This window comes from Ascaphus truei, chromosome 8, assembly GCF_040206685.1.
Source record: "Ascaphus truei isolate aAscTru1 chromosome 8, aAscTru1.hap1, whole genome shotgun sequence".
Taxonomy (NCBI): Eukaryota; Metazoa; Chordata; class Amphibia; order Anura; family Ascaphidae; genus Ascaphus; species Ascaphus truei.
In genome coordinates this window covers 37,601,697-37,627,862 of record NC_134490.1, presented here as the reverse complement: position 1 = coordinate 37,627,862, position 26,166 = coordinate 37,601,697, and the positions used below count along the sequence as shown (strand labels likewise).

The window sequence follows — 26,166 nt, the reverse complement described above, 5'->3', positions numbered from 1 at the left end:
CACAGTGTACTCAGCGGTTTAAAAAAAAAAGACAATACAGTATAGGGAATTAGTATTCAGTGAGCGCAACAAAGCTAGACAGTAGGAAAGGAAACCCCTGCCGCGGAGAGCTTACAATCTAAGTGATTTGTTGGGAGACTTAGAGGCAGCAGGTGAGGGCGTACTGTAAGTGCTGTATATGGCAGTGCTTGGCAGGAGTGACTGTGGGACGGTAGCCATGAGTCCAGGCTATTGGGATGCTTCATTTAAGAGGTGGGGTTTCAGGTTTGTTTTGAAGGTGGGAAGAGAAGGTGCGGTGAGGGAAAAGGGTTTAAGGTGAGAGAGCGCAGAAGAGGTGGAAAGGAGACGAGCAGGGACATAGTGAAAGGTCAAAGCTGATATGTAGGGAGGAGCTGGTGAGTGGAGAGCCTTATAGGTAAGGAAGATAAATTTGTCCCGTGTATAAAGCAGCGCAAGTAAAGTGTTTTGTCGCAAGTTAAAACCTTGCCTCAGGCTGCATCTACGTAATAACCCTTTTTGCTGCAGTTTCATGTATGTTTGCGACAACATGAGGGATTTATGGAGCTAGCGGGAAGAGTTTAGGGCGGAGTTACGTTTGCATCTTGGCGCAAGTCTGGTAACACATCACGAGCCTGTTATTTAGCTTGAAGGTTTTCTTCCCCGGCATCTTAAGGGTGGTGTAGATTGTGTTTTTTTTGGCGCAGAATACGGGCGCTGCATGCACCAAATTGTACAAGAGCAGAACCTGCACAGGAAACCGCATAAAAGATACACAGCTCGGTAATAAGGTGAGGTGACAGACTGATATATAAACAAATGGGATTAAATACTAACACGCAGTGTGATATAATAACACGCAGAGTGATATAATAACACGCAGAAAGATATAATAACACGCAGAGAGATATAATAACACGCAGAGAGATATAATAACACGCAGAGATATAATAACATGCAGAGTGATATAATAACATGCAGAGAGATTTAATAACACGCAGAGAGATTTAATAACATGCAGAGAGATATAATAACATGCAGAGAGATATAATAACACGCAGAGATATAATAACACACAGAGAGATATAATAACGCAGAGATATAATAACACACAGAGAGATATAATAACGCAAAGTGATATAATAACACGCAGAGAGATATAATAACGCACAGTGATATAATAACATGCAGAGTGATATAATAACATGCAGAGAGATTTAATAACACGCAGAGATTTAATAACATGCAGAGAGATATAATAACATGCAGAGAGATATAATAACACGCAGAGAGATTTAATAACACGCAGAGAGATATAATAACACACAGAGAGATATAATAACACACAGAGAGATTTAATAACACGCAGAGAGATATAATAACGCACAGAGAGATTTAATAACACGCAGAGAGATATAATAACGCACAGAGAGATATAATAACACGCAGAGAGATTTAATAACACGCAGAGAGATATAATAACACGCAGAGAGATATAATAACACGCAGAGAGATATAATAACACACAGAGAGATTTAATAACACGCAGAGAGATATAATAACACGCAGAGAGATATAATAACACACAGAGAGATATAATAACACACAGAGAGATTTAATAACACGCAGAGAGATATAATAACGCAGTGATGTAATTTGAAGGCTGAATGGTTCCAGTTGCCCCTATTGCTTCCTTGCCATCACACTTTGGATCCACTGCAAGAAAGCTGCAACATGCGTGTACACATCAGGAAAGAGAGGATTCCCACAGCGCAGCCCGGAAAACGAAACCACTCCTTCCACAGACCTCCCACAGACAAGGGGACCCCCCGAGTCACCCTGCGGAGGAACACAATACAACAGGGGTTAATACTAATGTATACTCTCACACACCAGGGGTAATATTGCCCACAGCACACCAGGGGTTAATACAGTATGCATACTGCAGGGAGGGACATGGCACACCAGGGGTTAAGAAAATATAGTGCAGGGAGTGACACAGCAGAGTAATGGTTAATTGAATGTATATACAGGAACCTGCCAGAGATGTACAGCACAGATATATATAATGTTTGTAGATAGAAGTGTGTGGGACACTGCACACGTGAGGTCAATACAGTGTATATACAGGGGGTGACAGCACAGGGGACACTGGCAGGGGGGTGACAGCACAGGGGACACTGGGAGGGGGGTGACAGCACAGGGGACACTGGGAGGGGGGTGACAGCACAGGGGACACTGGCAGGGAGGTCACAGTACGGGGGACACTGGGAGGGGGGTCACAGTACAGGGGACACTGGGAGGGAGGTCACAGTACGGGGGACACTGGGGGGGAGGTCACAGCACAGGGGACACTGGGAGGGAGGTCACAGTACAGGGGACACTGGGAGGGAGGTCACAGTACAGGGGACACTGGGAGGGAGGTCACAGTACAGGGGACACTGGGGTGGGGAGGTCACAGTACGGGGGACACTGGGAGGGGGGAGGTCACAGTACAGGGGGACACTGGGAGGGGGGAGGTCACAGTACAGGGGACACTGGGAGGGGGGTGACAGCACAGGGGACACCGGGAGGGAGGTCACAGTACGGGGGACACTGGGAGGGGGGGGTCACAGTACAGGGGACACTGGGAGGGAGGAGGTCACAGTACAGGGGACACTGGGAGGGAGGTCACAGTACAGGGGACACTGGGAGGGAGGTCACAGTACGGGGGACACTGGGAGGGAGGTCACAGTACGGGGGACACTGGGAGGGAGGTCACAGTACGGGGGACACTGGGAGGGGGGTCACAGTACAGGGGACACTGGGAGGGAGGTCACAGTACGGGGGACACTGGGAGGGGGGTCACAGTACGGGGGACACTGGGAGGGAGGTCACAGTACGGGGGACACTGGGAGGGGGGTCACAGTACGGGGGACACTGGGAGGGAGGTCACAGTACGGGGGACACTGGGAGGGAGGTCACAGTACGGGGGACACTGGGAGGGAGGTCACAGTACGGGGGACACTGGGAGGGAGGTCACAGTACGGGGGACACTGGGAGGGAGGTCACAGTACGGGGGACACTGGGAGGGAGGTCACAGTACAGGGGACACTGGGGTGGGGAGGTCACAGTACGGGGGACACTGGGGTGGGGAGGTCACAGTACAGGGGACACTGGGAGGGAGGTCACAGTACGGGGGACACTGGGAGGGGGGTCACAGTACGGGGGACACTGGGAGGGAGGTCACAGTACGGGGGACACTGGGAGGGAGGTCACAGTACGGGGGACACTGGGAGGGGGAGGTCACAGTACGGGGGACACTGGGAGGGAGGTCACAGTACGGGGGACACTGGGAGGGGGGTCACAGTACGGGGGACACTGGGAGGGGGGTCACAGTACAGGGGACACTGGGAGGGAGGTCACAGTACGGGGGACACTGGGGTGGGGAGGTCACAGTACGGGGGACACTGGGGTGGGGGGGTCACAGTACGGGGGACACTGGGGTGGGGGGGTCACAGTACGGGGGACACTGGGAGGGGGGTCACAGTACAGGGGACACTGGGAGGGAGGTCACAGTACGGGGGACACTGGGAGGGAGGTCACAGTACAGGGGGACACTGGGGTGGGGAGGTCACAGTACGGGGGACACTGGGAGGGAGGTCACAGTACGGGGGACACTGGGAGGGAGGTCACAGTACGGGGGACACTGGGGTGGGGAGGTCACAGTACGGGGGACACTGGGGTGGGGGGGTCACAGTACGGGGGACACTGGGGTGGGGGGGTCACAGTACGGGGGACACTGGGAGGGAGGTCACAGTACGGGGGACACTGGGAGGGAGGTCACAGTACAGGGGACACTGGGAGGGAGGTCACAGTACGGGGGACACTGGGAGGGGGGTCACAGTACGGGGGACACTGGGAGGGGGGTCACAGTACGGGGGACACTGGGGTGGGGAGGTCACAGTACGGGGGACACTGGGGTGGGGAGGTCACAGTACAGGGGACACTGGGAGGGAGGTCACAGTACGGGGGACACTGGGGTGGGGAGGTCACAGTACGGGGGACACTGGGGTGGGGGGGGTCACAGTACGGGGGACACTGGGGTGGGGGGGGTCACAGTACGGGGGACACTGGGGTGGGGAGGTCACAGTACGGGGGACACTGGGAGGGGGGTCACAGTACGGGGGACACTGGGGTGGGGAGGTCACAGTACGGGGGACACTGGGAGGGAGGTCACAGTACGGGGGACACTGGGAGGGAGGTCACAGTACAGGGGACACTGGGGTGGGGAGGTCACAGTACGGGGGACACTGGGAGGGAGGTCACAGTACAGGGGACACTGGGAGGGAGGTCACAGTACAGGGGACACTGGGGTGGGGAGGTCACAGTACAGGGGACACTGGGGTGGGGAGGTCACAGTACAGGGGACACTGGGAGGGGGGTCACAGTACGGGGGACACTGGGGTGGGGAGGTCACAGTACGGGGGACACTGGGAGGGGGGTCACAGTACGGGGGACACTGGGAGGGGGGTCACAGTACGGGGGACAATGGGAGGGAGGTCACAGTACGGGGGACACTGGGAGGGAGGTCACAGTACGGGGGACACTGGGAGGGAGGTCACAGTACGGGGGACACTGGGAGGGAGGTCACAGTACAGGGGACACTGGGGTGGGGAGGTCACAGTACGGGGGACACTGGGGTGGGGAGGTCACAGTACGGGGGACACTGGGGTGGGGGGGGTCACAGTACGGGGGACACTGGGGTGGGGGGGGTCACAGTACGGGGGACACTGGGGTGGGGAGGTCACAGTACGGGGGACACTGGGAGGGAGGTCACAGTACAGGGGACACTGGGAGGGGGGTCACAGTACGGGGGACACTGGGAGGGAGGTCACAGTACGGGGGACACTGGGAGGGAGGTCACAGTACAGGGGACACTGGGGTGGGGAGGTCACAGTACGGGGGACACTGGGGTGGGGAGGTCACAGTACGGGGGACACTGGGGTGGGGGGGGTCACAGTACGGGGGACACTGGGGTGGGGGGGGTCACAGTACGGGGGACACTGGGGTGGGGAGGTCACAGTACGGGGGACACTGGGAGGGAGGTCACAGTACAGGGGACACTGGGAGGGGGGTCACAGTACGGGGGACACTGGGAGGGAGGTCACAGTACGGGGGACACTGGGAGGGAGGTCACAGTACAGGGGACACTGGGAGGGAGGTCACAGTACGGGGGACACTGGGAGGGGGGTCACAGTACGGGGGACACTGGGAGGGAGGTCACAGTACAGGGGACACTGGGAGGGAGGTCACAGTACGGGGGACACTGGGAGGGGGGTCACAGTATGGGGGACACTGGGAGGGAGGTCACAGTACGGGGGACACTGGGAGGGAGGTCACAGTACGGGGGACACTGGGGGGGAGGTCACAGTACAGGGGACACTGGGGTGGGGAGGTCACAGTACAGGGGACACTGGGAGGGGGGTCACAGTACGGGGGACACTGGGAGGGAGGTCACAGTACAGGGGACACTGGGGTGGGAAGGTCACAGTACAGGGGACACTGGGGTGGGGAGGTCACAGTACGGGGGACACTGGGGTGGGGAGGTCACAGTACGGGGGACACTGGGAGGGGGGTCACAGTACGGGGGACACTGGGAGGGAGGTCACAGTACGGGGGACACTGGGAGGGAGGTCACAGTACGGGGGACACTGGGAGGGGGGTCACAGTACAGGGGACACTGGGGTGGGGAGGTCACAGTACGGGGGACACTGGGAGGGGGGTCACAGTACGGGGGACACTGGGAGGGAGGTCACAGTACGGGGGACACTGGGAGGGGGGTCACAGTACGGGGGACACTGGGAGGGAGGTCACAGTACGGGGGACACTGGGAGGGGGGTCACAGTACAGGGGACACTGGGAGGGAGGTCACAGTACGGGGGACACTGGGAGGGGGGTCACAGTACGGGGGACACTGGGAGGGGGGTCACAGTACAGGGGGACACTGGGAGGGAGGTCACAGTACAGGGGACACTGGGAGGGGGGTCACAGTACGGGGGACACTGGGAGGGAGGTCACAGTACGGGGGACACTGGGAGGGAGGTCACAGTACGGGGGACACTGGGGTGGGGAGGTCACAGTACAGGGGACACTGGGGTGGGGGGGGTCACAGTACGGGGGACACTGGGGTGGGGGGGGTCACAGTACAGGGGACACTGGGGTGGGGAGGTCACAGTACAGGGGACACTGGGGTGGGGAGGTCACAGTACGAGGGACACTGGGGTGGGGAGGTCACAGTACGGGGGACACTGGGAGGGGGGTCACAGTACGGGGGACACTGGGAGGGAGGTCACAGTACAGGGGGACACTGGGAGGGAGGTCACAGTACGGGGGACACTGGGAGGGAGGTCACAGTACGGGGGACACTGGGAGGGAGGTCACAGTACGGGGGACACTGGGAGGGAGGTCACAGTACGGGGGACACTGGGAGGGAGGTCACAGTACAGGGGACACTGGGAGGGAGGTCACAGTACGGGGGACACTGGGAGGGAGGTCACAGTACGGGGGACACTGGGGGGGAGGTCACAGTACGGGGGACACTGGGAGGGAGGTCACAGTACGGGGGACACTGGGAGGGGGGTCACAGTACGGGGGACACTGGGAGGGAGGTCACAGTACAGGGGACACTGGGGTGGGGAGGTCACAGTACAGGGGACACTGGGGTGGGGAGGTCACAGTACGGGGGACACTGGGGTGGGGAGGTCACAGTACAGGGGACACTGGGGTGGGGAGGTCACAGTACGGGGGACACTGGGGTGGGGAGGTCACAGTACAGGGGACACTGGGGTGGGGAGGTCACAGTACAGGGGACACTGGGGTGGGGAGGTCACAGTACAGGGGACACTGGGGTGGGGAGGTCACAGTACAGGGGACACTGGGGTGGGGAGGTCACAGTACAGGGGACACTGGGGTGGGGAGGTCACAGTACGGGGGACACTGGGGTGGGGAGGTCACAGTACAGGGGATACTGGGGTGGGGAGGTCACAGTACAGGGGACACTGGGGTGGGGAGGTCACAGTACAGGGGACACTGGGGTGGGGAGGTCACAGTACAGGGGACACTGGGGTGGGGAGGTCACAGTACGGGGGACACTGGGGTGGGGAGGTCACAGTACAGGGGACACTGGGAGGGAGGTCACAGTACGGGGGACACTGGGAGGGAGGTCACAGTACGGGGGACACTGGGAGGGAGGTCACAGTACAGGGGACACTGGGGTGGGGGGGTTACAGTACGGGGGACACTGGGAGGGGGGTCACAGTACAGGGGACACTGGGGTGGGGAGGTCACAGTACAGGGGACACTGGGGTGGGGAGGTCACAGTACGGGGGACACTGGGGTGGGGAGGTCACAGTACAGGGGACACTGGGGTGGGGAGGTCACAGTACGGGGGACACTGGGGTGGGGAGGTCACAGTACAGGGGACACTGGGGTGGGGAGGTCACAGTACAGGGGACACTGGGGTGGGGAGGTCACAGTACAGGGGACACTGGGGTGGGGAGGTCACAGTACAGGGGACACTGGGGTGGGGAGGTCACAGTACAGGGGACACTGGGGTGGGGAGGTCACAGTACAGGGGACACTGGGGTGGGGAGGTCACAGTACAGGGGACACTGGGGTGGGGAGGTCACAGTACGGGGGACACTGGGGTGGGGAGGTCACAGTACAGGGGATACTACACTGAGGTCTCTCCCTATCAAACTCACAGAGCAGAAGCCCCTGACTCGCGCCTCGGGGCTGGCTGCACACAGCATACGGTTGGAGATGCCCCCACCCCAGGACACGTTACAGGCCACGCGGCTGATTATATCCACGTCTGTCTCCATCAGAGTTCTAGGAGAAGTCCCAAAATCAGACACGTCCCCCCATCCGGCTACTGAGCAGCGACTCCCGGGGGTCACGTCCGAGCCGGCGCGGGGGAGGGAGAGGGTCCTCACCGAGGGAGAGACGCGGGCAGATCCATTCAACTGAGAGAGAGAGAGAAACGCTAAGGAGCATCGCAAGACCCCCGCAGATCATCACAAGACCCCCGCAGATCATCACAAGACCCCCGCAGATCATCACAAGACCCCCGCAGATCATCGCAAGACCCCCGCAGATCATCACAAGACCCCCGCAGATCATCGCAAGACCCCCGCAGATCATCACAAGACCCCGGCAGATCATCGCAAGACCCCCGCAGATCATCACAAGACCCCCGCAGATCATTGCAAGACTGCTGCAGAGCATCACATCCTATCATTATCAAACACTGCAGAGTTGTGCTCCATGGGAGGTTGCGGCGCGTGGGGATTCCTTGCTCACCTTCAGCAGGAGGATGTCACCCTGGAAGGTGTTGGGGTTGTATTCAGGATGTGTGACTGACGCCTGGACCCTGAACATCTGGACCGATCTGTCTGGAGCGCGCAGGTTATCAGCGCCGAGTACCACTCGCACTTCGTCCACAGGCCTGTCATAGGGGCACATACAGCTATCTGTCACAGTGATAGAAAAGCTATCTGCCACAGAGAGACACACAGCTATCTGCCATAGGGAAGTACACACCGCTATCTGTCACAGACACACACACAGTAATCTGTCATTGTGACACACACAACTATGACAGGCACGACAATGTGTTACTATAATATGGCTCACTGCAGGGCATAGCGTTTTGCACAGTGCGGGGTGAAGTGCGGGGTACAGTGCAGGGTTCTGGGTGCAGTGCAGGGTTCTGGGTGCAGTGCAGGGTTCTGGGTGCAGTGCAGGGTTCTGGGTGCAGTGCAGGGTTCTGGGTACAATGCAGGGTTCTGGGTACAATGCAGGGTTCTGGGTACAATGCAGGGTTCTGGGTACAATGCAGGGTTCTGGGTGCAGTGCAGGGTTCTGGGTACAATGCAGGGTTCTGGGTACAATGCAGGGTTCTGGGTACAATGCAGGGTTCTGGGTACAATGCAGGGTTCTGGGTGCAGTGCAGGGTTCTGGGTGCAGTGCAGGGTTCTGGGTGCAGTGCAGGGTGCTAGTTGCAGTGCAGGATGTTTGGTTGCAAGGTGCAGTGCAGCGTGTCGCCTACAGTGCTGGGTGCATGGTCACTCACGTGTCATCCATGCAGTGCGCTGCAGTGAGCACCCATCTGCGCTGGATCAGAGCTCCCCCACAGAAACTCTGGCCCATGATTTGCAGCGATGCCATGTAGGGTCTGGAGTGGGCTCTGGCCTCGCGACCCCCGACAATCCAGCCACGCACACGCCCTGTGCAAAGAGAGCAACAAGGCACCCAGGGATACCGTGATAACATGCTACAGGGGCAATAAGGCACCCAGGGATACTGTGATAACATGCTACAGGGGCAATAAGGCACCCAGGGATACTGTGATAACATGCTACAGGGGCAATAAGGCACCCAGGGATACTGTGATAACATGCTACAGGGGCAATAAGACACCCAGGGATACCGTGATAACATGCTACAGGGGCAATAAGGCACCCAGGGATACTGTGATAACATGCTACAGGGGCAATAAGGCACCCAGGGATACCGTGATTACATGCTACAGGGGCAATAAGGCACCCAGGGATACTGTGATAACATGCTACAGGGGCAATAAGGCACCCAGGGATACTGTGATAACATGCTACAGGGGCAATAAGGCACCCAGGGATACCGTGATAACATGCTACAGGGGCAATAAGGCACCCAGGGATACTGTGATAACATGCTACAGGGGCAATAAGGCACCCAGGGATACCGTGATTACATGCTACAGGGGCAATAAGTCACCCAGGGATACTGTGATAACATGCTACAGGGGCAATAAGGCACACAAGGATACCGTGATTACATGCTACAGGGGCAACAAGGCACCCAGGGATACTGTGATAACATGCTACAGGGGCAATAAGGCACCCAGGGATACCGTGATAACATGCTACAGGGGCAATAAGGCACCCAGGGATAGTGTGATAACATGCTACAGGGGCAATAAGGCACCCAGGGATACTGTGATTACATGCTACAGGGGCAATAAGGCACCCAGGGATACTGTGATAACATGCTACAGGGGCAATAAGGCACCCAGGGATACCGTGATAACATGCTACAGGGGCAATAAGGCACCCAGGGATGCTGTGATAACATGCTACAGGGGCAATAAGGCACCCAGGGATACTGTGATTACATGCTACAGGGGCAATAAGGCACCCAGGGATACTGTGATAACATGCTACAGGGGCAATAAGGCACACAGGGATACTGTGATTACATGCTACAGGGGCAATAAGGCACCCAGGGATACCGTGATAACATGCTATAGGGGCAATAAGGCACCCAGGGATACCGTGATAACATGCTATAGGGGCAATAAGGCACCCAGGGATACCGTGATAACATGCAACAGGGGCAATAAGGCACCCAGGGATACTGTGATAACATGCTATAGGGGCAATAAGGCACCCAGGGATACTGTGATAACATGCAACAGGGGCAATAAGGCACCCAGGGATACCGTGATTACATGCTACAGGGGCAATAAGTCACCCAGGGATACTGTGATAACATGCTACAGGGGCAATAAGGCACACAAGGATACCGTGATTACATGCTACAGGGGCAACAAGGCACCCAGGGATACTGTGATAACATGCTACAGGGGCAATAAGGCACCCAGGGATACCGTGATAACATGCTACAGGGGCAATAAGGCACCCAGGGATAGTGTGATAACATGCTACAGGGGCAATAAGGCACCCAGGGATACTGTGATTACATGCTACAGGGGCAATAAGGCACCCAGGGATACTGTGATAACATGCTACAGGGGCAATAAGGCACACAGGGATACTGTGATTACATGCTACAGGGGCAATAAGGCACCCAGGGATACCGTGATAACATGCTATAGGGGCAATAAGGCACCCAGGGATACCGTGATAACATGCTATAGGGGCAATAAGGCACCCAGGGATACCGTGATAACATGCAACAGGGGCAATAAGGCACCCAGGGATACTGTGATAACATGCTATAGGGGCAATAAGGCACCCAGGGATACTGTGATAACATGCAACAGGGGCAATAAGGCACCCAGGGATACCGTGATAACATGCAACAGGGGCAATAAGGCACCCAGGGATACTGTGATAACATGCTACAGGGGCAATAAGGCACCCAGGGATACCGTGATAACATGCAACAGGGGCAATAAGGCACCCAGGGATACTGTGATAACATGCTATAGGGGCAATAAGGCACCCAGGGATACTGTGATAACATGCAACAGGGGCAATAAGGCACCCAGGGATACCGTGATAACATGCAACAGGGGCAATAAGGCACCCAGGGATACTGTGATAACATGCTACAGGGGCAATAAGGCACCCAGGGATACTGTGATAACATGCTACAGGGGCAATAAGGCACCCAGGGATACTGTGATAACATGCTACAGGGGCAATAAGGCACCCAGGGATACTGTGATAACATGCTATAGGGGCAATAAGGCACCCAGGGATACCGTGATAACATGCTATAGGGGTAATGTCTTTTTGCTTGCAGTGGATTCCCCCCCGGAGGTGGCTGAAGAGTAAGTGTAAAGTGCAGTTTGTATACAACACATAACGTTCCCAACAAGTTCTTCAACACGTGCCGTCCCCGGCCTCTGCCCAGGCCTGCCTCCTCTCTGCCTCTCTGCAACACGTGCCGTCCCCGGCCTCTGCCCAGGCCTGCCTCCTCTCTGCCTCTCTTCAAGGCGTGCCGTCCCTGGCCTCTGCCCAGGCCTGCCTCCTCTCTGCCTCTCTTCAACACGTGATACAACCTTTCCAGAGAGATATTCACCTTCTAATGACTGACATTGGGACCCGGGAAAGACCATCGTTGGACAAAGATGGTACTCGACTGGGTGTAGTCGAGGGGAAGTCGAGCCAGGGAAATTTAACAGACAAAGATGACGAATAAAAGTAAGATGGGAGGATTACATCAGAACATGTGTTGGGGCAGCGTGGAGAAGAGAGGCTGCAAAGGCAGTCACGGGAAGATCGTTGGGGGGGCTTCATCCAGCAGTAGAGAGACAAGGGCTGAAGCTGATCACATATATATAAATATATATATATATGCCGCCCTCATAAATAGGAAGAGTGACCAGTCTGCCTGCCTCACCCTCACAACACTGGGACCCCCCTTCCCCCTCCCGGACCCCCAGCCTCTCATAATGATATTGCAGTACCTGAGTGTGCTGTGGGGAGCAGAGCGCAGAGAGCTGCAGCCAGTAGCACCAGGCGTTCCATGGCAAAGCGCTTCTCTCGGATGGGTGCAGCCCGGGTCTCAGGGGATATAAACGCTGACAAGTTGTCAGTTAAGGAATTTCACCATAGTCTGTTGCCATACGGACAGTGGGTGGGCTGTGGGGGGAAATGATGGGGTTTAACGGCTTCCTGAGTCCGTTTGGAGCAGGAAAATGTTGCGGTCATTGAGCCATAAAAAAAAAAGCAGTGGTACTGTACCTGCTCTCGTGACATACAAACATATCGCACAGGGCAGGAACCCTGTTATCACCTCATTTTACAAAACGGTGCACCGTGAAAATGTGACGAGACAAATATGCCTAATTACAAATCCCCTTTGCGTTCTGGAAAGCTGTAAATGAAACATGTAGCAGTCTCAGAAATGTCAACTAGGAGTAAGGGGAATGTGCTGGGAGTAAGGGGAATGTGCTGGGAGTAAGGGGAATGTGCTGGGAGTAAGGGGAATGTGCTAGGAGTAGGGGGAATGTGCTAGGAGTAAGGGGAATGTGCTGGGAGTAAGGGGAATGTGCTGGGAGTAAGGGGAATGTGCTAGGAGTAGGGGGAATGTGCTAGGAGTAAGGGGAATGTGCTAGGAGTAAGGGGAATGTGCTAGGAGTAAGGGGAATGTGCTAGGAGTAAGGGGAATGTGCTAGGAGTAAGGGAGGATGTAGAGCTTTCTAAGGCCTGGGACATGGTGATATGAAGAGCGCTGGGCAGCGCTGACGCTCATGCTCTCCTGCTCAAGCAGGAGATTTTTCGTGTCCCTGCATGAGCGTCAGCGAGCGCGCTTGTGTGCCGGGCGGGGGGTGGGAGCCTGGCGGGAGGCGGGTCACGGACTGCCATTGGCTTCTGGCAGTCACGTGACCGGCCCTGCACTTCCCTGAGCGGCAAAATTTAAACTTGCCTGTCTCCTGCATTTCCACACGCCTCGGCACGCCTGCGGAAGCGCCATCTAAAGCCGCGCTGATAGGGATAATGTTTCTCCTCGGCGCGGCTCAGCACGGTCTTTTTGCCCATGTCCGAGGCCTTAAGTGTCTAGAAGTGTATGATGTTGATTTAGGTGGGTTACAGATTTAGGTTATGTGCAGCTTGCATGCATGTTTTTTGGATCTGTCTAGAGCAGGGGTGGCAACTCCAGTCCTCAAGTGTCACAAACAGGTCAGGTTTTCTGGATATCCCTGCTTCAGCACAGGTGCTGCAGTCTATGACTGAGCCACCTGTGCCGAAGCAGGGATGTCCTGAAAACCTGACCTGTTGGTGGCCCTTGAGGACTGGAGTGGCCCACCCTGCCCCAGAGAGATATTTAGAACTCAGTTAAAGTCAGCCCCCACTATTCATTTCCCTTTGTTTTATCTCTTCCAGGTCTCTAAAAAAAAAGTCTCAAGACAAGTTACGCTGCAGGTTAGAGACTTGGCTATAGATGGTAAAGTTACATTTTTCGACCAATTAAAACGACAATTAAAGATCCCTAATTTTGTATTATATTCCACGCACCAATACTTACTTGGAGATGATTTGGAGAATCTCCCTCAACGGGAACATTTTTATATCGATCCTTTATTAGGATATAATCCAAGTGAGCCGGCTAAGAAAATGACGTGGGATGATATCTGGGAGTCCACTGCTTCAGTTTCCATACCATCATTAAGGAAACTAATTACTAATTATAAGCTGCCTCGGGCCTGAAGGAGTGGCTCTGTGAGTAAAGGCTGAAGGAGTGGCTATGTGAGTAAAGGCTGAAGGAGTGGCTCAGTGAGTAAAGGCTGAAGGAGTGGCTCAGTGAGTAAAGGCTGAAGGAGTGGCTCAGTGAGTAAAGGCTGAAGGAGTGGCTCAGTGAGTAAAGGCTGAAGGAGTGGCTCAGTGAGTAAAGGCTGAAGGAGTGGCTCAGTGAGTAAAGGCTGAAGGAGTGGCTCCGTGAGTAAAGGCTGAAGGAGTGGCTCTGTGAGTAAAGGCTGAAGGAGTGGCTCGGTGAGTAAAGGCTGAAGGAGTGGCTCGGTGAGGAAAGGCTGAAGGAGTGGCTCGGTGAGTAAAGGCTGAAGGAGGGGCTCGGTGAGGAAAGGCTGAAGGAGTGGCTCAGTGAGTAAAGGCTGAAGGAGGGGCTCGGTGAGTAAAGGCTGAAGGATTGGCTCAGTGAGTAAAGGCTGAAGGAGTGGCTCAGTGAGTAAAGGCTGAAGGAGAGGCTCAGTGAGTAAAGGCTGAAGGAGTGGCTCAGTGAGTAAAGGCTGAAGGAGTGGCTCAGTGAGTAAAGGCTGAAGGAGTGGCTCAGTGAGTAAAGGCTGAAGGAGTGGCTCAGTGAGTAAAGGCTGAAGGAGTGGCTCAGTGAGTAAAGGCTGAAGGAGGGGCTCGGTGAGTAAAGGCTGAAGGAGTGGCTCAGTGAGTAAAGGCTGAAGGAGGGGCTCGGTGAGTAAAGGCTGAAGGAGTGGCTCAGTGAGTAAAGGCTGAAGGAGTGGCTCAGTGAGCAAAGGCTGAAGGAGTGGCTCAGTGAGTAAAGGCTGAAGGAGTGGCTCAGTGAGTAAAGGCTGAAGGAGGGGCTCGGTGAGTAAAGGCTGAAGGAGTGGCTCAGTGAGTAAAGGCTGAAGGAGTGGCTCGGTGAGTAAAGGCTGAAGGAGAGGCTCAGTGAGTAAAGGCTGAAGGAGTGGCTCGGTGAGTAAAGGCTGAAGGAGTGGCTCAGTGAGTAAAGGCTGAAGGAGAGGCTCAGTGAGTAAAGGCTGAAAGAGTGGCTCGGTGAGTAAAGGCTGAAGGAGTGGCTCTTTGAGTAAAGGCTGAAGGAGTGGGTCAGTGAGTAAAGGCTGAAGGAGTGGCTCGGTGAGTAAAGGCTGAAGGAGTGGCTCAGTGAGTAAAGGCTGAAGGAGTGGCTCAGTGAGTAAAGGCTGAAGGAGTGGCTCAGTGAGTAAAGGCTGAAGGAGAGGATCGGTGAGTAAAGGCTGAAGGAGAGGCTCAGTGAGTAAAGGCTGAAGGAGTGGCTCAGTGAGTAAAGGCTGAAGGAGTGGCTCGGTGAGTAAAGGCTGAAGGAGTGGCTCAGTGAGTAAAGGCTGAAGGAGTGGCTCGGTGAGCAAAGGCTGAAGGAGGGGCTCGGTGAGTAAAGGCTGAAGGAGTGGCTCGGTGAGTAAAGGCTGAAGGAGTGGCTTAGTGAGTAAAGGCTGAAGGAGAGGCTCGGTGAGTAAAGGCTGAAGGAGTGGCTCGGTGAGTAAAGGCTGAAGGAGTGGCTCAGTGAGTAAAGGCTGAAGGAGTGGCTCAGTGAGTAAAGGCTGAAGGAGGGGCTCGGTGAGTAAAGGCTGAAGGAGTGGCCCGGTGAGTAAAGGCTGAAGGAGTGGCTCGGTGAGTAAAGGCTGAAGGAGGGGCTCGGTGAGTAAAGGCTGAAGGAGTGGCTCAGTGAGTAAAGGCTGAAGGAGTGGCTCAGTGAGTAAAGGCTGAAGGAGTGGCTCAGTGAGTAAAGGCTGAAGGAGTGGCTCAGTGAGTAAAGGCTGAAGGAGTGGCTCGGTGAGTAAAGGCTGAAGGAGTGGCTCTTTGAGTAAAGGCTGAAGGTGTGGCTCAGTGAGTACAGGCTGAAGGAGTGGCTCGGTGAGTACAGGCTGAATGAGTGGCTCGGTGAGTAAAGGCTGAAGGAGTGGCTCTGTGAGTAAAGGCTGAAGGAGTGGCTCAGTGAGTAAAGGCTGAAGGAGTGGCTCAGTGAGTAAAGGCTGAAGGAGTGGCTCAGTGAGTAAAGGCTGAAGGGGTGGCTCAGTGAGTAAAGGCTGAAGGAGTAGCTCAGTGAGTAAAGGCTGAAGGAGTGGCTCGGTGAGGAAAGGCTGAAGGAGTGGCTCAGTGAGTAAAGGCTGAAGGAGTGGCTCGATGAGTAAAGGCTGGAGTGGCACGGTGCGTAAAGGCTGAAGTAGTGGCTCAGTGAGTAAAGGCTGAAGGAGTGGCTCGTGAGTAAAGGCTGAAGGAGTGGCTCAGTGAGTAAAGGCTGAAGGAGTGGCTCGGTGAGTAAAGGCTGAAGGAGAGGCTCGGTGAGTAAAGGCTGAAGGAGTGGCTCGGTGAGTAAAGGCTGAAGGAGTGGCTGAGTGAGTAAAGGCTGAAGTAGTGGCTCGGTGAGTAAAGGCTGAAGGAGTGGCTCGGTGAGTAAAGGCTGAAGGAGTGGCTCAGTGAGTAAAGGCTGGAGGAGTGGCTCTGTGAGTAAAGGCTGAAGGAGTGGCTCAGTGAGTAAAGGCTGAAGGAGTGGGTCAGTGAGTAAAGGCTGAAGGAGTGGCTCTTTGAGTAAAGGCTGAAGGAGTGGGTCAGTGAGTAAAGGCTGAAGGAGTGGCTCAGTGAGTAAAGGCTGAAGAAGTGGCTCGGTGAGTAAAGGCTGAAGGAGTGGCTCAGTGAGTAAAGGCTGAAGGAGTGGCTCAGTGTGTAAAGGCTGAAGGAGAGGCTCGGTGAGTAAAGGCTGAAGGAGAGGCTCAGTGAGTAAAGGCTGAAGGAGTGGCTCAGTGAGTAAAGGCTGAAGGAGTGGCTCGGTGAGTAAAGGCTGAAGGAGTGGCTCAGTGAGTAAAGGCTGAAGGAGTGGCTCAGTGAGTAAAGGCTGAAGGAGTGGCTCAGTGAGTAAAGGCTGAAGGAGGGGCTCGGTGAGTAAAGGCTGAAGGAGTGGCTCAGTGAGTAAAGGCTGAAGGAGTGGCTCGGTGAGTAAAGGCTGAAGGAGTGGCTCAGTGAGTAAAGGCTGAAGGAGTGGCTCAGTGAGTAAAGGTTGAAGGAGTGGCTCGGTGAGTAAAGGCTGAAGGAGTGGCTCTTTGAGTAAAGGCTGAAGGTGTGGCTCAGTGAGTAAAGGCTGAAGGAGTGGCTCGGTGAGTACAGGCTGAATGAGTGGCTCGGTGAGTAAAGGCTGAAGGAGTGGCTCTGTGAGTAAAGGCTGAAGGAGTGGCTCAGTGAGTAAAGGCTGAAGGAGTGGCTCTGTGAGTAAAGGCTGAAGGAGTGGCTCAGTGAGTAAAGGCTGAAGGAGTGGCTCAGTGAGTAAAGGCTGAAGGAGTGGCTCAGTGAGTAAAGGCTGAAGGGGTGGCTCAGTGAGTAAAGGCTGAAGGAGTGGCTCAGTGAGTAAAGGCTGAAGGAGTGGCTCGGTGAGGAAAGGCTGAAGGAGTGGCTCAGTGAGTAAAGGCTGAAGGAGGGGCTCGGTGAGTAAAGGCTGAAGGAGTGGCTCAGTGAGTAAAGGCTGAAGGAGTGGCTCGGTGAGTAAAGGCTGAAGGAGGGGCTCGGTGAGTAAAGGCTGAAGGAGTGGCTCAGTGAGTAAAGGCTGAAGGAGGGGCTCGGTGAGTAAAGGCTGAAGGAGTGGCTCAGTGAGTAAAGGCTGAAGGAGTGGCTCGGTGAGTAAAGGCTGAAGGAGAGGCTCAGTGAGTAAAGGCTGAAGGAGTGGCTCAGTGAGTAAAGGCTGAAGGAGTGGCTCAGTGAGTAAAGGCTGAAGGAGTGGCTCGGTGAGTAAAGGCTGAAGGAGAGGCTCAGTGAGTAAAGGCTGAAGGAGTGGCTCAGTAAGTAAAGGCTGAAGGAGTGGCTCAGTGAGTAAAGGCTGAAGGAGTGGCTTTTTGAGTAAAGGCTGAAGGAGTGGGTCAGTGAGTAAAGGCTGAAGGAGTGGCAAGGTGAGTAAAGGCTGAAGAAGTGGCTCGGTGAGTAAAGGCTGAAGGAGTGGCTCAGTGAGTAAAGGCTGAAGGAGTGGCTCAGTGAGTAAAGGCTGGAGGAGTGGCTCGATGAGTAAAGGCTGAAGGAGTGGCTCAGTGAGTAAAGGCTGAAGAAGTGGCTCGGTGAGTAAAGGCTGAAGGAGTGGCGCAGTGAGTAAAGGCTGAAGGAGTGGCTCAGTGAGTAAAGGCTGAAGAGTGGCTCGATGAGTAAAGGCTGAATGAGTGGCTCGGTGAGTAAAGGCTGAAGGAGTGGCTCAGTGAGTGAAGGCTGAAGGAGTGGCTCAGTGAGTAAAGGCTGAAGGAGTGGCTCGGTGAGTAAAGGCTGAAGGAGTGGCTCGGTGAGTAAAGGCTGAAGGAGTGGCTCAGTGAGTAAAGGCTGAAGGAGAGGCTCAGTGAGTAATGGCTGAAGGAGTGGCTCAGTGAGTAAAGGCTGAAGGAGAGGCTCAGTGAGTAATGGCTGAAGGAGTGGCTCAGTGAGTAAAGGCTGAAGGAGTGGCTCGGTGAGTAGAGGCTGAAGGAGTGGCTCAATGAGTAAAGGCTGAAGGAGTGGCTCCGTGAGTAGAGGCTGAAGGAGTGGCTCAATGAGTAAAGGCTGAAGGAGTGGCTCGGTGAGTAAATGCTGAAGAAGTGGCTCGGTGAGTAAAGGCTGAAGGAGTGGCTCAGTGAGTAAAGGCTGAAGGAGTGGCGCGGTGAGTAAAGGCTGAAGTAGTGGCTCAGTGAGTAAAGGCTGAAGGAGTGGCTCGGTGAGTAAAGGCTGAAGAAGTGGCTCGGTGAGTAAAGGCTGAAGGAGTGGCTCAGTGAGTAAAGGCTGAAGGAGTGGCTCAGTGAGTAAAGGCTGGAGGAGTGGCTCGATGAGTAAAGGCTGAAGGAGTGGCTCAGTGAGTAAAGGCTGAAGAAGTGGCTCGGTGAGTAAAGGCTGAAGGAGTGGCGCAGTGAGTAAAGGCTGAAGGAGTGGCTCAGTGAGTAAAGGCTGAAGAGTGGCTCGATGAGTAAAGGCTGAATGAGTGGCTCGGTGAGTAAAGGCTGAAGGAGTGGCTCAGTGAGTGAAGGCTGAAGGAGTGGCTCAGTGAGTAAAGGCTGAAGGAGTGGCTCGGTGAGTAAAGGCTGAAGGAGTGGCTCGGTGAGTAAAGGCTGAAGGAGTGGCTCAGTGAGTAAAGGCTGAAGGAGAGGCTCAGTGAGTAATGGCTGAAGGAGTGGCTCAGTGAGTAAAGGCTGAAGGAGAGGCTCAGTGAGTAATGGCTGAAGGAGTGGCTCAGTGAGTAAAGGCTGAAGGAGTGGCTCCGTGAGTAGAGGCTGAAGGAGTGGCTCAATGAGTAAAGGCTGAAGGAGTGGCTCCGTGAGTAGAGGCTGAAGGAGTGGCTCAATGAGTAAAGGCTGAAGGAGTGGCTCGGTGAGTAAAGGCTGAAGAAGTGGCTCGGTGAGTAAAGGCTGAAGGAGTGGCTCAGTGAGTAAAGGCTGAAGGAGTGGCGTGGTGAGTAAAGGCTGAAGTAGTGGCTCAGTGAGTAAAGGCTGAAGGAGTGGCTCGTGAGTAAAGGGTGAAGGAGTGGCTCAGTGAGTAAAGGCTGAAGGAGTGGCTCCGTGAGTAAAGGCTGAAGGAGAGGCTCAGTGAGTAAAGGCTGAAGGAGTGGCTCAGTGAGTAAAGGCTGAAGGAGTGGCTCAGTGAGTAAAGGCTGAAGTAGTGGCTTGGTGAGTAAAGGCTGAAGGAGTGGCTCAGTGAGTAAAGGCTGAAGGAGTGGCTCAGTGAGTAAAGGCTGGAGGAGTGGCTCTGTGAGTAAAGGCTGAAGGAGTGGCTCAGTGAGTAAAGGCTGAAGGAGAGGCTCAGTGAGTAAAGGCTGAAGGAGTGGCTCGGTGAGTAAAGGCTGAAGGAGTGGCTCGGTGAGTATAGGCTGAATGAGTGTCTCGGTGAGTAAAGGCTGAAGGAGTGGCTCAGTGAGTAAAGGCTGAAGGAGTGGCTCAGTGAGTAAAGGCTGAAGGAGTGGCTCGGTGAGTAAAGGCTGAAGAAGTGGCTCGGTGAGTAAAGGCTGAAGGAGTGGCTCAGTGAGTAAAGGCTGAAGGAGTGGCTCAGTGAGTAAAGGCTGAAGGAGTTGCTCGATGAGTAAAGGCTGAATGAGTGGCTCGGTGAGTAAAGGCTGAAGGAGTGGCTCAGTGACTGAAGGCTGAAGGAGTGGCTCAGTGAGTAAAGGCTGAAGGAGTGGCTCAGTGAGTAAAGGCTGAAGGAGTGGCTCGGTGAGTATAGGCTGAATGAGTGTCTCGGTGAGTAAAGGCTGAAGGAGTGGCTCAGTGAGTAAAGGCTGAAGGAGTGGCTCAGTGAGTAAAGGCTGAAGGAGTGGCTCAGTGAGTAAAGGCTGAAGAAGTGGCTCGGTGAGTAAAGGCTGAAGGAGTGGCTCAGTGAGTAAAGGCTGAAGGAGTGGCTCAGTGAGTAAAGGCTGAAGGAGTTGCTCGATGAGTAAAGGCTGAATGAGTGGCTCGGTGAGTAAAGGCTGAAGGAGTGGCTCAGTGACTGAAGGCTGAAGGAGTGGCTCAGTGAGTAAAGGCTGAAGGAGTGGCTCGTGAGTAAAGGCTGAAGGAGTGGCTCAGTGAGTAAAGGCTGAAGGAGTGGCTCAGTGAGTAAAGGCTGAATGAGTGGCTCGATGAGTAAAGGCTGAATGAGTGGCTCGGTGAGTAAAGGCTGAAGGAGTGGCTCGGTGAGTAAAGGCTGAAGGAGGGGGTCAGTGAGTAAAGGCTGAAGGAGTGACTCGGTGAGTAATGGCTGAAGGAGTGGCTCAGTGAGTAAAGGCTGAAGGAGTGGCTCAGTGAGTAAAGGCTGAATGAGAGGCTCTGTGAGTAATGGCTGAAGGAGTGGCTCAGTGAGTAAAGGCTGAAGTGGCTCGGTGAGTAAAGGCTGAAGGAGTGGCTCGGTGAGTAAAGGCTGAAGGAGTGGCTCGGTGAGTAAAGGCTGAAGGAGTGGCTCAGTGAGTAAAGGCTGAAGGAGTGGGTCAGTGAGTAAAGGCTGAATGAGAGGCTCAGTGAGTAATGGCTAAAGGAGTGGCTCAGTGAGTAAAGGCTGAAGGAGTGGCTCCGTGAGTAAAGGCTGAAGGAGTGGCTCCATGAGTAAAGGCTGAAGGAGTGGCTCGGTGAGTAAAGGCTGAAGAAGTGGCTCGGTGAGTAAAGGCTGAAGGAGTGGCTCAGTGAGTAAAGGCTGAAGGAGTGGCTCGATGAGTAAAGGCTGGAGTGGCTCGGTGAGTAAAGGCTGAAGGAGTGGCTCGGTGAGTAAAGGCTGAAGGAGTGGCTCAGTGAGTAAAGGCTGTTGGAGTGGCTCAGTGAGTAAAGGCTGAATGAGTGGCTCTGTGAGTAAAGGCTGAAGGAGTGGCTCAGTGCGTAAAGGCTGAAGGAGTAGCTCGATGAGTAAAGGCTGAATGAGTGGCTCAGTGAGTAAAAGCTGAAGCAGTGACTCAGTGAGTAAAGGCTGAAGGATTGGCTCGGTGAGTAAAGGCTGAAGGAGTGGCTCGGTGAGTAAAGGCTGAAGGAGTGGCTCGGTGAGTAAAGGCACTGATTCTGATAACAATGACACTGTGTTCAAATCCTGGTGTCAACTCCTTGAGAACTTAGGCTCATCACCTTATCTCCCTGTGCCTGAATGTAAGCTCATCTGGACGGGGACTGTGTCTGTAATATTTCTATGTGCTGCCTACCGCATGTTATACTGTCATTGTGAAGCGCTTTTGAGTCCAGTTGGGTGAAAAGTGCTATATGAAATAAAGTTATTGTTGTTAGTATTTGATGGTATCTTACAAACGTAACAACATTTACGGCCAGTCCTCACCCCTATAGTTACATAGTTACATAGTAGATGAGGTTGAAAAAAGACGTACGTCCATCAAGTTCAACCTATGTTAAATTTAGACAACATATACTTTATCCTATATCTATACTTACTTATTGATCCAGAGGAAGGCAAACAAAAAACCCCAGAGTCATCTCATCCAATGATATCTCATAAGGGGGAAAATAAATTCCTTCCTGCCTCCAAGAATTGGCAATCAGATTAATCCCTGGATCAACATCCTTCCCATGTTTACTTATTTGATATATCCCTGCATACCTTTCCTTTCTAAAAAGATGTCCAACCTTTTTTTGAACAAATCTATTGTATCTGTTGTGACGATAGCTTATCACAGGTTGTAATTTACACAAATAACTGGGTTTGAACTGAACAAGGCTTAGATATAATAAAGTATATTTATTCCTTTGGATAGGTGAACACACGAAATAATACAGTAACAGACAAGAAGTACACTTACTTTGGGGATGGGGAATGAGAAGTATGTAGCATAGCAATTCTCTCGCAATCAGGTAACAATTCAGATGATATCAGAAGACAAAGGATAAAGGGTGGACAACAGTTTATAAACCTTTTGTACCCTATCCTTAACATTAAGTACAGGTGATTGGTCTTCAATTACCTCTAGCCACTCATTAACGTGGGAACACATTTTGATTCATGCCCCCCTGCTAGCTGGTACATGCGCATTAGAACTCTGGGGTCTCATTTCTGTAGCCCCTCATCTGCATCAGGAATGCCAGCTAGTCTACCAGATTTGGTTCCTGGCAGGATATTCTTTGTTGTAAGGTGTTAAATGAACACTTAAAGACTGCTCTGGTTTGAGTAATCTCCGCCCTCATGTAAATAGTGGAGGTGACAAAATCCTTTGAACAATACTTAAGTCCTAGACATTGGGTCGCCTCTCTGGCCATATGCTACCCTGGTATGCAAAGGAATTTCCTCTGGGTTTTATCCCTGCTTTGGGACACAGTATGAAGGATAAAACACAAACATTTTAAAATATCCGGTTCCGTTGGGTCCAGCAGGTCCAAACTTTCCAGTTCTCAATGCCGGAACTGGGACACCCTACGGTCCAATTTGAGACTTGCTACGACCTTCGGAACCGGAGATACACAAATACACCTTAAACCGTTTCCTATTTTAATACAAAAAACTCCGCTGTAAATTAAATCACGTTTTTTCACTAAATCCCCATTGAAAACAACGGGCTCTGCCGCCATAGACTTTCAATGGCAAACCGCCTATGGGAATCCGCCGCCATAGACTTTCAACGGGGCGACGCCGCCGTTGAAGTCAATGGGGGTTTTCCGCCATAGCCGGTCAATGGAGATTGGCCTCCATTGGAGTCTATGGGAAAAGTCCCGAACCTTCAAGGGGGTCCATACTCCGTCGGGTTGGTCCAAGAGGGTCAAGGATGGTTCTGCAGCGATGCCGGAGCAGTGACTACAGATACCCCAAACCCTGATCCTCTGGACCCTCCGGAACCGGAGCTATGGATTCCCAAATTTCAGCTTTTGACACTTAGCCGTTTTCCTGAACTGTTTCTGCCGCCGCCATTGGAACCTATGGCGCGACCCGCTCTTCTCGGTTCGACCCTTATCGAGGGTCCAGGATACGGGGACCCGGTTGTGGTCGAGTGGGGGGAGGTCTAGGAACTAGGGGCAGAAAGAATTTTATTTCTATGTGCTCTAGAACTGTTTATTCCCACGCCACTTGTCGTTGAACGTGACTGTTAAGTGATCAAAGCTCTCTTATTGAAAATGTATCCGCTTTGCGGTTTTGCGGTTTGGACGGCAGCCAACTCGTTCCTGGAAAGCTCTTTTGAGGATTCTCCATTGAAGTCAATGGGCCCATTGACTTACAATGGGAAACAGCCGCTCCTCCTCTCGGACGCCATCTGCTGGTCTTCGCAGGAAACAGGACCCAACAGCAAGATTCGCCATTGAAACACATGGAGCCTCAATGGCGGCTTATGGGACCCTGCAAAATGGTGCCTAAAAAGGCGGGAAAATTACACAAAGGGCTATAATCACTAAACAACTATTAACCCTTGTTCTCCCGGATGGATCCTAGTGTGTGGGTGATGCAGACACTGATTAAACCAGATATTACAATAAAGCATGGGAACAGGGGAATACACATTTTCATGTCATAACAAGGGTTACATCACATTCCTGGACCTCAGCCCAGTTAACCCCTTGTCTCCCTGGTGAGGTCAGGGGATGGCCAAATGGGGTGCAACCCCTTTAATACCGGGCCACCCCCTTTCTCCCTCTACATCTGTCCTCACAGTCTCCATGGGTAATGAATTCCACATTTTAACTGGCCTTACTGTAAAGAACCCTTTCTTTTGTTGCTGGTGAAATCTCCTTTCCTCCAACCTTAAGGAATGTCCCTGAGTCCTTTGTACTGTCCTTGGGATGAATTGTTCCTTTGAAAGCTCGCTGTATTGTCCCCGAATATATTTGTATATAGTTATCATATCTCCTCTTAGACGCCTTTTTTCTAATGTAAATAAATCTAATTTAGCTAGCCTCTCCTCATAGATTGTCCATCCCCTTTATTTATATTTGGTGGCTCTTCTCTGCACTCTCTCTTGTTCCATATCTTTTCTAAGGAGTGATGCCAAAAATTGTACTCCATATTCAAGGTGTGGTCTTACTAATGCTTTGTAAAGGGGCATAATTCCATCCATTGCCCATTTAATGCAAGATAAGATCTTGTTTGCCTTTGCAGTTACTGCATGACTTTGGGCTCTATTGCTAAGCCTGCTGTCTACAAGCACTCCTAAATCCTTCTCCATCAAGGATTCCCCCAATTTATCCCCATTTAATTTGTAAGTCGCCTGTTTATTCCTGCTTCCCAAATGCATAACCTTACATTTATCTGTATTAAACCTCACTTGCCATTTACCTGCCCAAGTTTCCAGTCTCTCCAAGTCTTTCTGAAGAGAAATGACATCCTGCTCTGATTCTATTACCTTACATAATTTAGTATCATCAGCAAAGATGGAGACTTTGCTCTCGATTTAATAAACAAGTTAAAAGGCAGGGGTCTCAGTATCGATCCCTGAGGTACTCCACTCACGACCCTAGCCCAACCTGAAAATGTTCCATTTATGACAAGTCTCTGTTGTCTATTCTTTAAACAGTTTCCAATCCAGGTGCATATATTTGTACTGAGTCCAATTTGCTTTATTTTGTACACCAACCTCTTGTGTGGAACCGTATCAGAGGATATTTCAGAGGATGAGGCCACATTGGCACCTTTCTACATACCTGGTGGAATTGTCCGTCAATTGTTATTCTCTGGAAGCAAATCTTCGACCAAATTATTACGCAACTAGGCCTCTCGATCACACCAAACCCATAGGTGGCTCTTCTAAAGAATCCAATTTCCAATATCCCCAACAAGGAGCGGAAACTTACTGTACATATATTTTCAACTACCAGATGTACTGTTGCGGTGTGAAGAAACAAAACAGCTCTGAGTTTTTTTTATGGTTATTGGCAAATAACTATGAGGAGACGACATCCTTTCTTAATGACTCGGTAGATTTTTTTAGTGGGTTGGGACCTTTGGTTGAGGTCAATGGGAACAAATAAACTAGATCCATGTGTCTCAACACTCTATTTGAGTTAATGTTACCAAGGTCACCCCAGGATGATCCTTTCTTCTCAGTCTTGCGCCCATAGTGGATTTGTTTTCTCTTAGGCCGCGATTAAAGAGCGCTCTTTGCGCGTCTGCACACGCTCATCGCATCGCGGTCAGGGAAGTGATTGGGGAGGCGGGGTCGGACGTGTCACGAGGCTGGTTCGCCGTGATTGGCTGAACCGCCCACGTGAAGCGGCCATAAGGCGGCCGTCGCTTGAAAAGACGAAAGGATTGTCTCTCAAAACGCGCTCGCGCCATCGCACTCCGTCATGTGCGCACAATCGGGACGGCCTCATAGGCATTCAGCAATTTGTGGTTGTCGCGCGAGCGCCATTGTGCCCTGTATCACCGCGGCCTCAGTCATTCAATGTATATAACATTTTAACAGCCAATGCTAATTCGAGTAACTGATTTGCTTTTACTGGACATGCCACTCTCCCCCCCCCCCACTCTCACCTCCTGAATTTTATTTTCTATACCCACTAATATATTAATAAAATGAAAGTTTGAAGAAAAAAAAACCCATGAAAGTGGTAATTAATACGGTCTATATTTTTTTATTCTTGAAAATGGAAGACAGTAATCAGGACCGGAGACCATGATCCTTCCCAGTGGTGAGAAGTGCAGGGGAGATTCTGGTGTTTGTTCCTTTCAGGAATAGAGGAAGTTTTCAGTTTGTGATTAAAAAAAGCAGCAGTACTGAGAACTGCTTTGCATCCCTGCCAGCACGTGAACTCTCCAGTCAGGGAAAGTCCTCTGAACTTCTTCAGTGCCA

General features: G+C 53.0%; 1 protein-coding gene across 2 annotated transcripts; it reads right to left on the bottom strand.

The window, feature by feature from the left end:
* Positions 1-1,198: 1,198 nt before the first annotated feature.
* On the bottom strand, positions 1,199-25,141 carry LOC142501509 (serine protease 57-like). 2 transcript variants are annotated; one of them, XM_075611494.1, is made up of 5 exons: positions 25,016-25,141; positions 9,113-9,266; positions 8,341-8,485; positions 7,743-8,003; positions 1,199-1,836 (listed from the first exon to the last, which is right to left on the bottom strand). In XM_075611494.1, exons 2-5 carry the CDS (start codon positions 9,205-9,207, stop codon positions 1,681-1,683), a joined length of 657 nt encoding a protein of 218 aa, XP_075467609.1. In that variant the 5' UTR covers positions 9,208-9,266; positions 25,016-25,141; the 3' UTR covers positions 1,199-1,680. The 2 variants fall into 2 exon arrangements, with proteins under 2 accessions (XP_075467609.1, XP_075467608.1); XM_075611493.1 differs by lacking the exon at positions 25,016-25,141 and adding an exon at positions 12,236-12,370 and having other exon boundaries at positions 1,512-1,836.
* Positions 25,142-26,166: the final 1,025 nt, after the last annotated feature.

Coding starts and splice junctions, on each gene's coding strand:
- LOC142501509 (XM_075611493.1), bottom strand. CDS start 12,296: ATGGAACGCCTGGTGCTACTGGCTGCAGCTCTCTGCGCTCTGCTCCCC. Junction 8,486..9,112: donor GCGCACTGCATGGATGACAC/GTGAGTGACCAT, acceptor CCCCTATGACAG/GCCTGTGGACGAAGTGCGAG. Junction 8,004..8,340: donor GTGACATCCTCCTGCTGAAG/GTGAGCAAGGAA, acceptor TCTCTCTCTCAG/TTGAATGGATCTGCCCGCGT.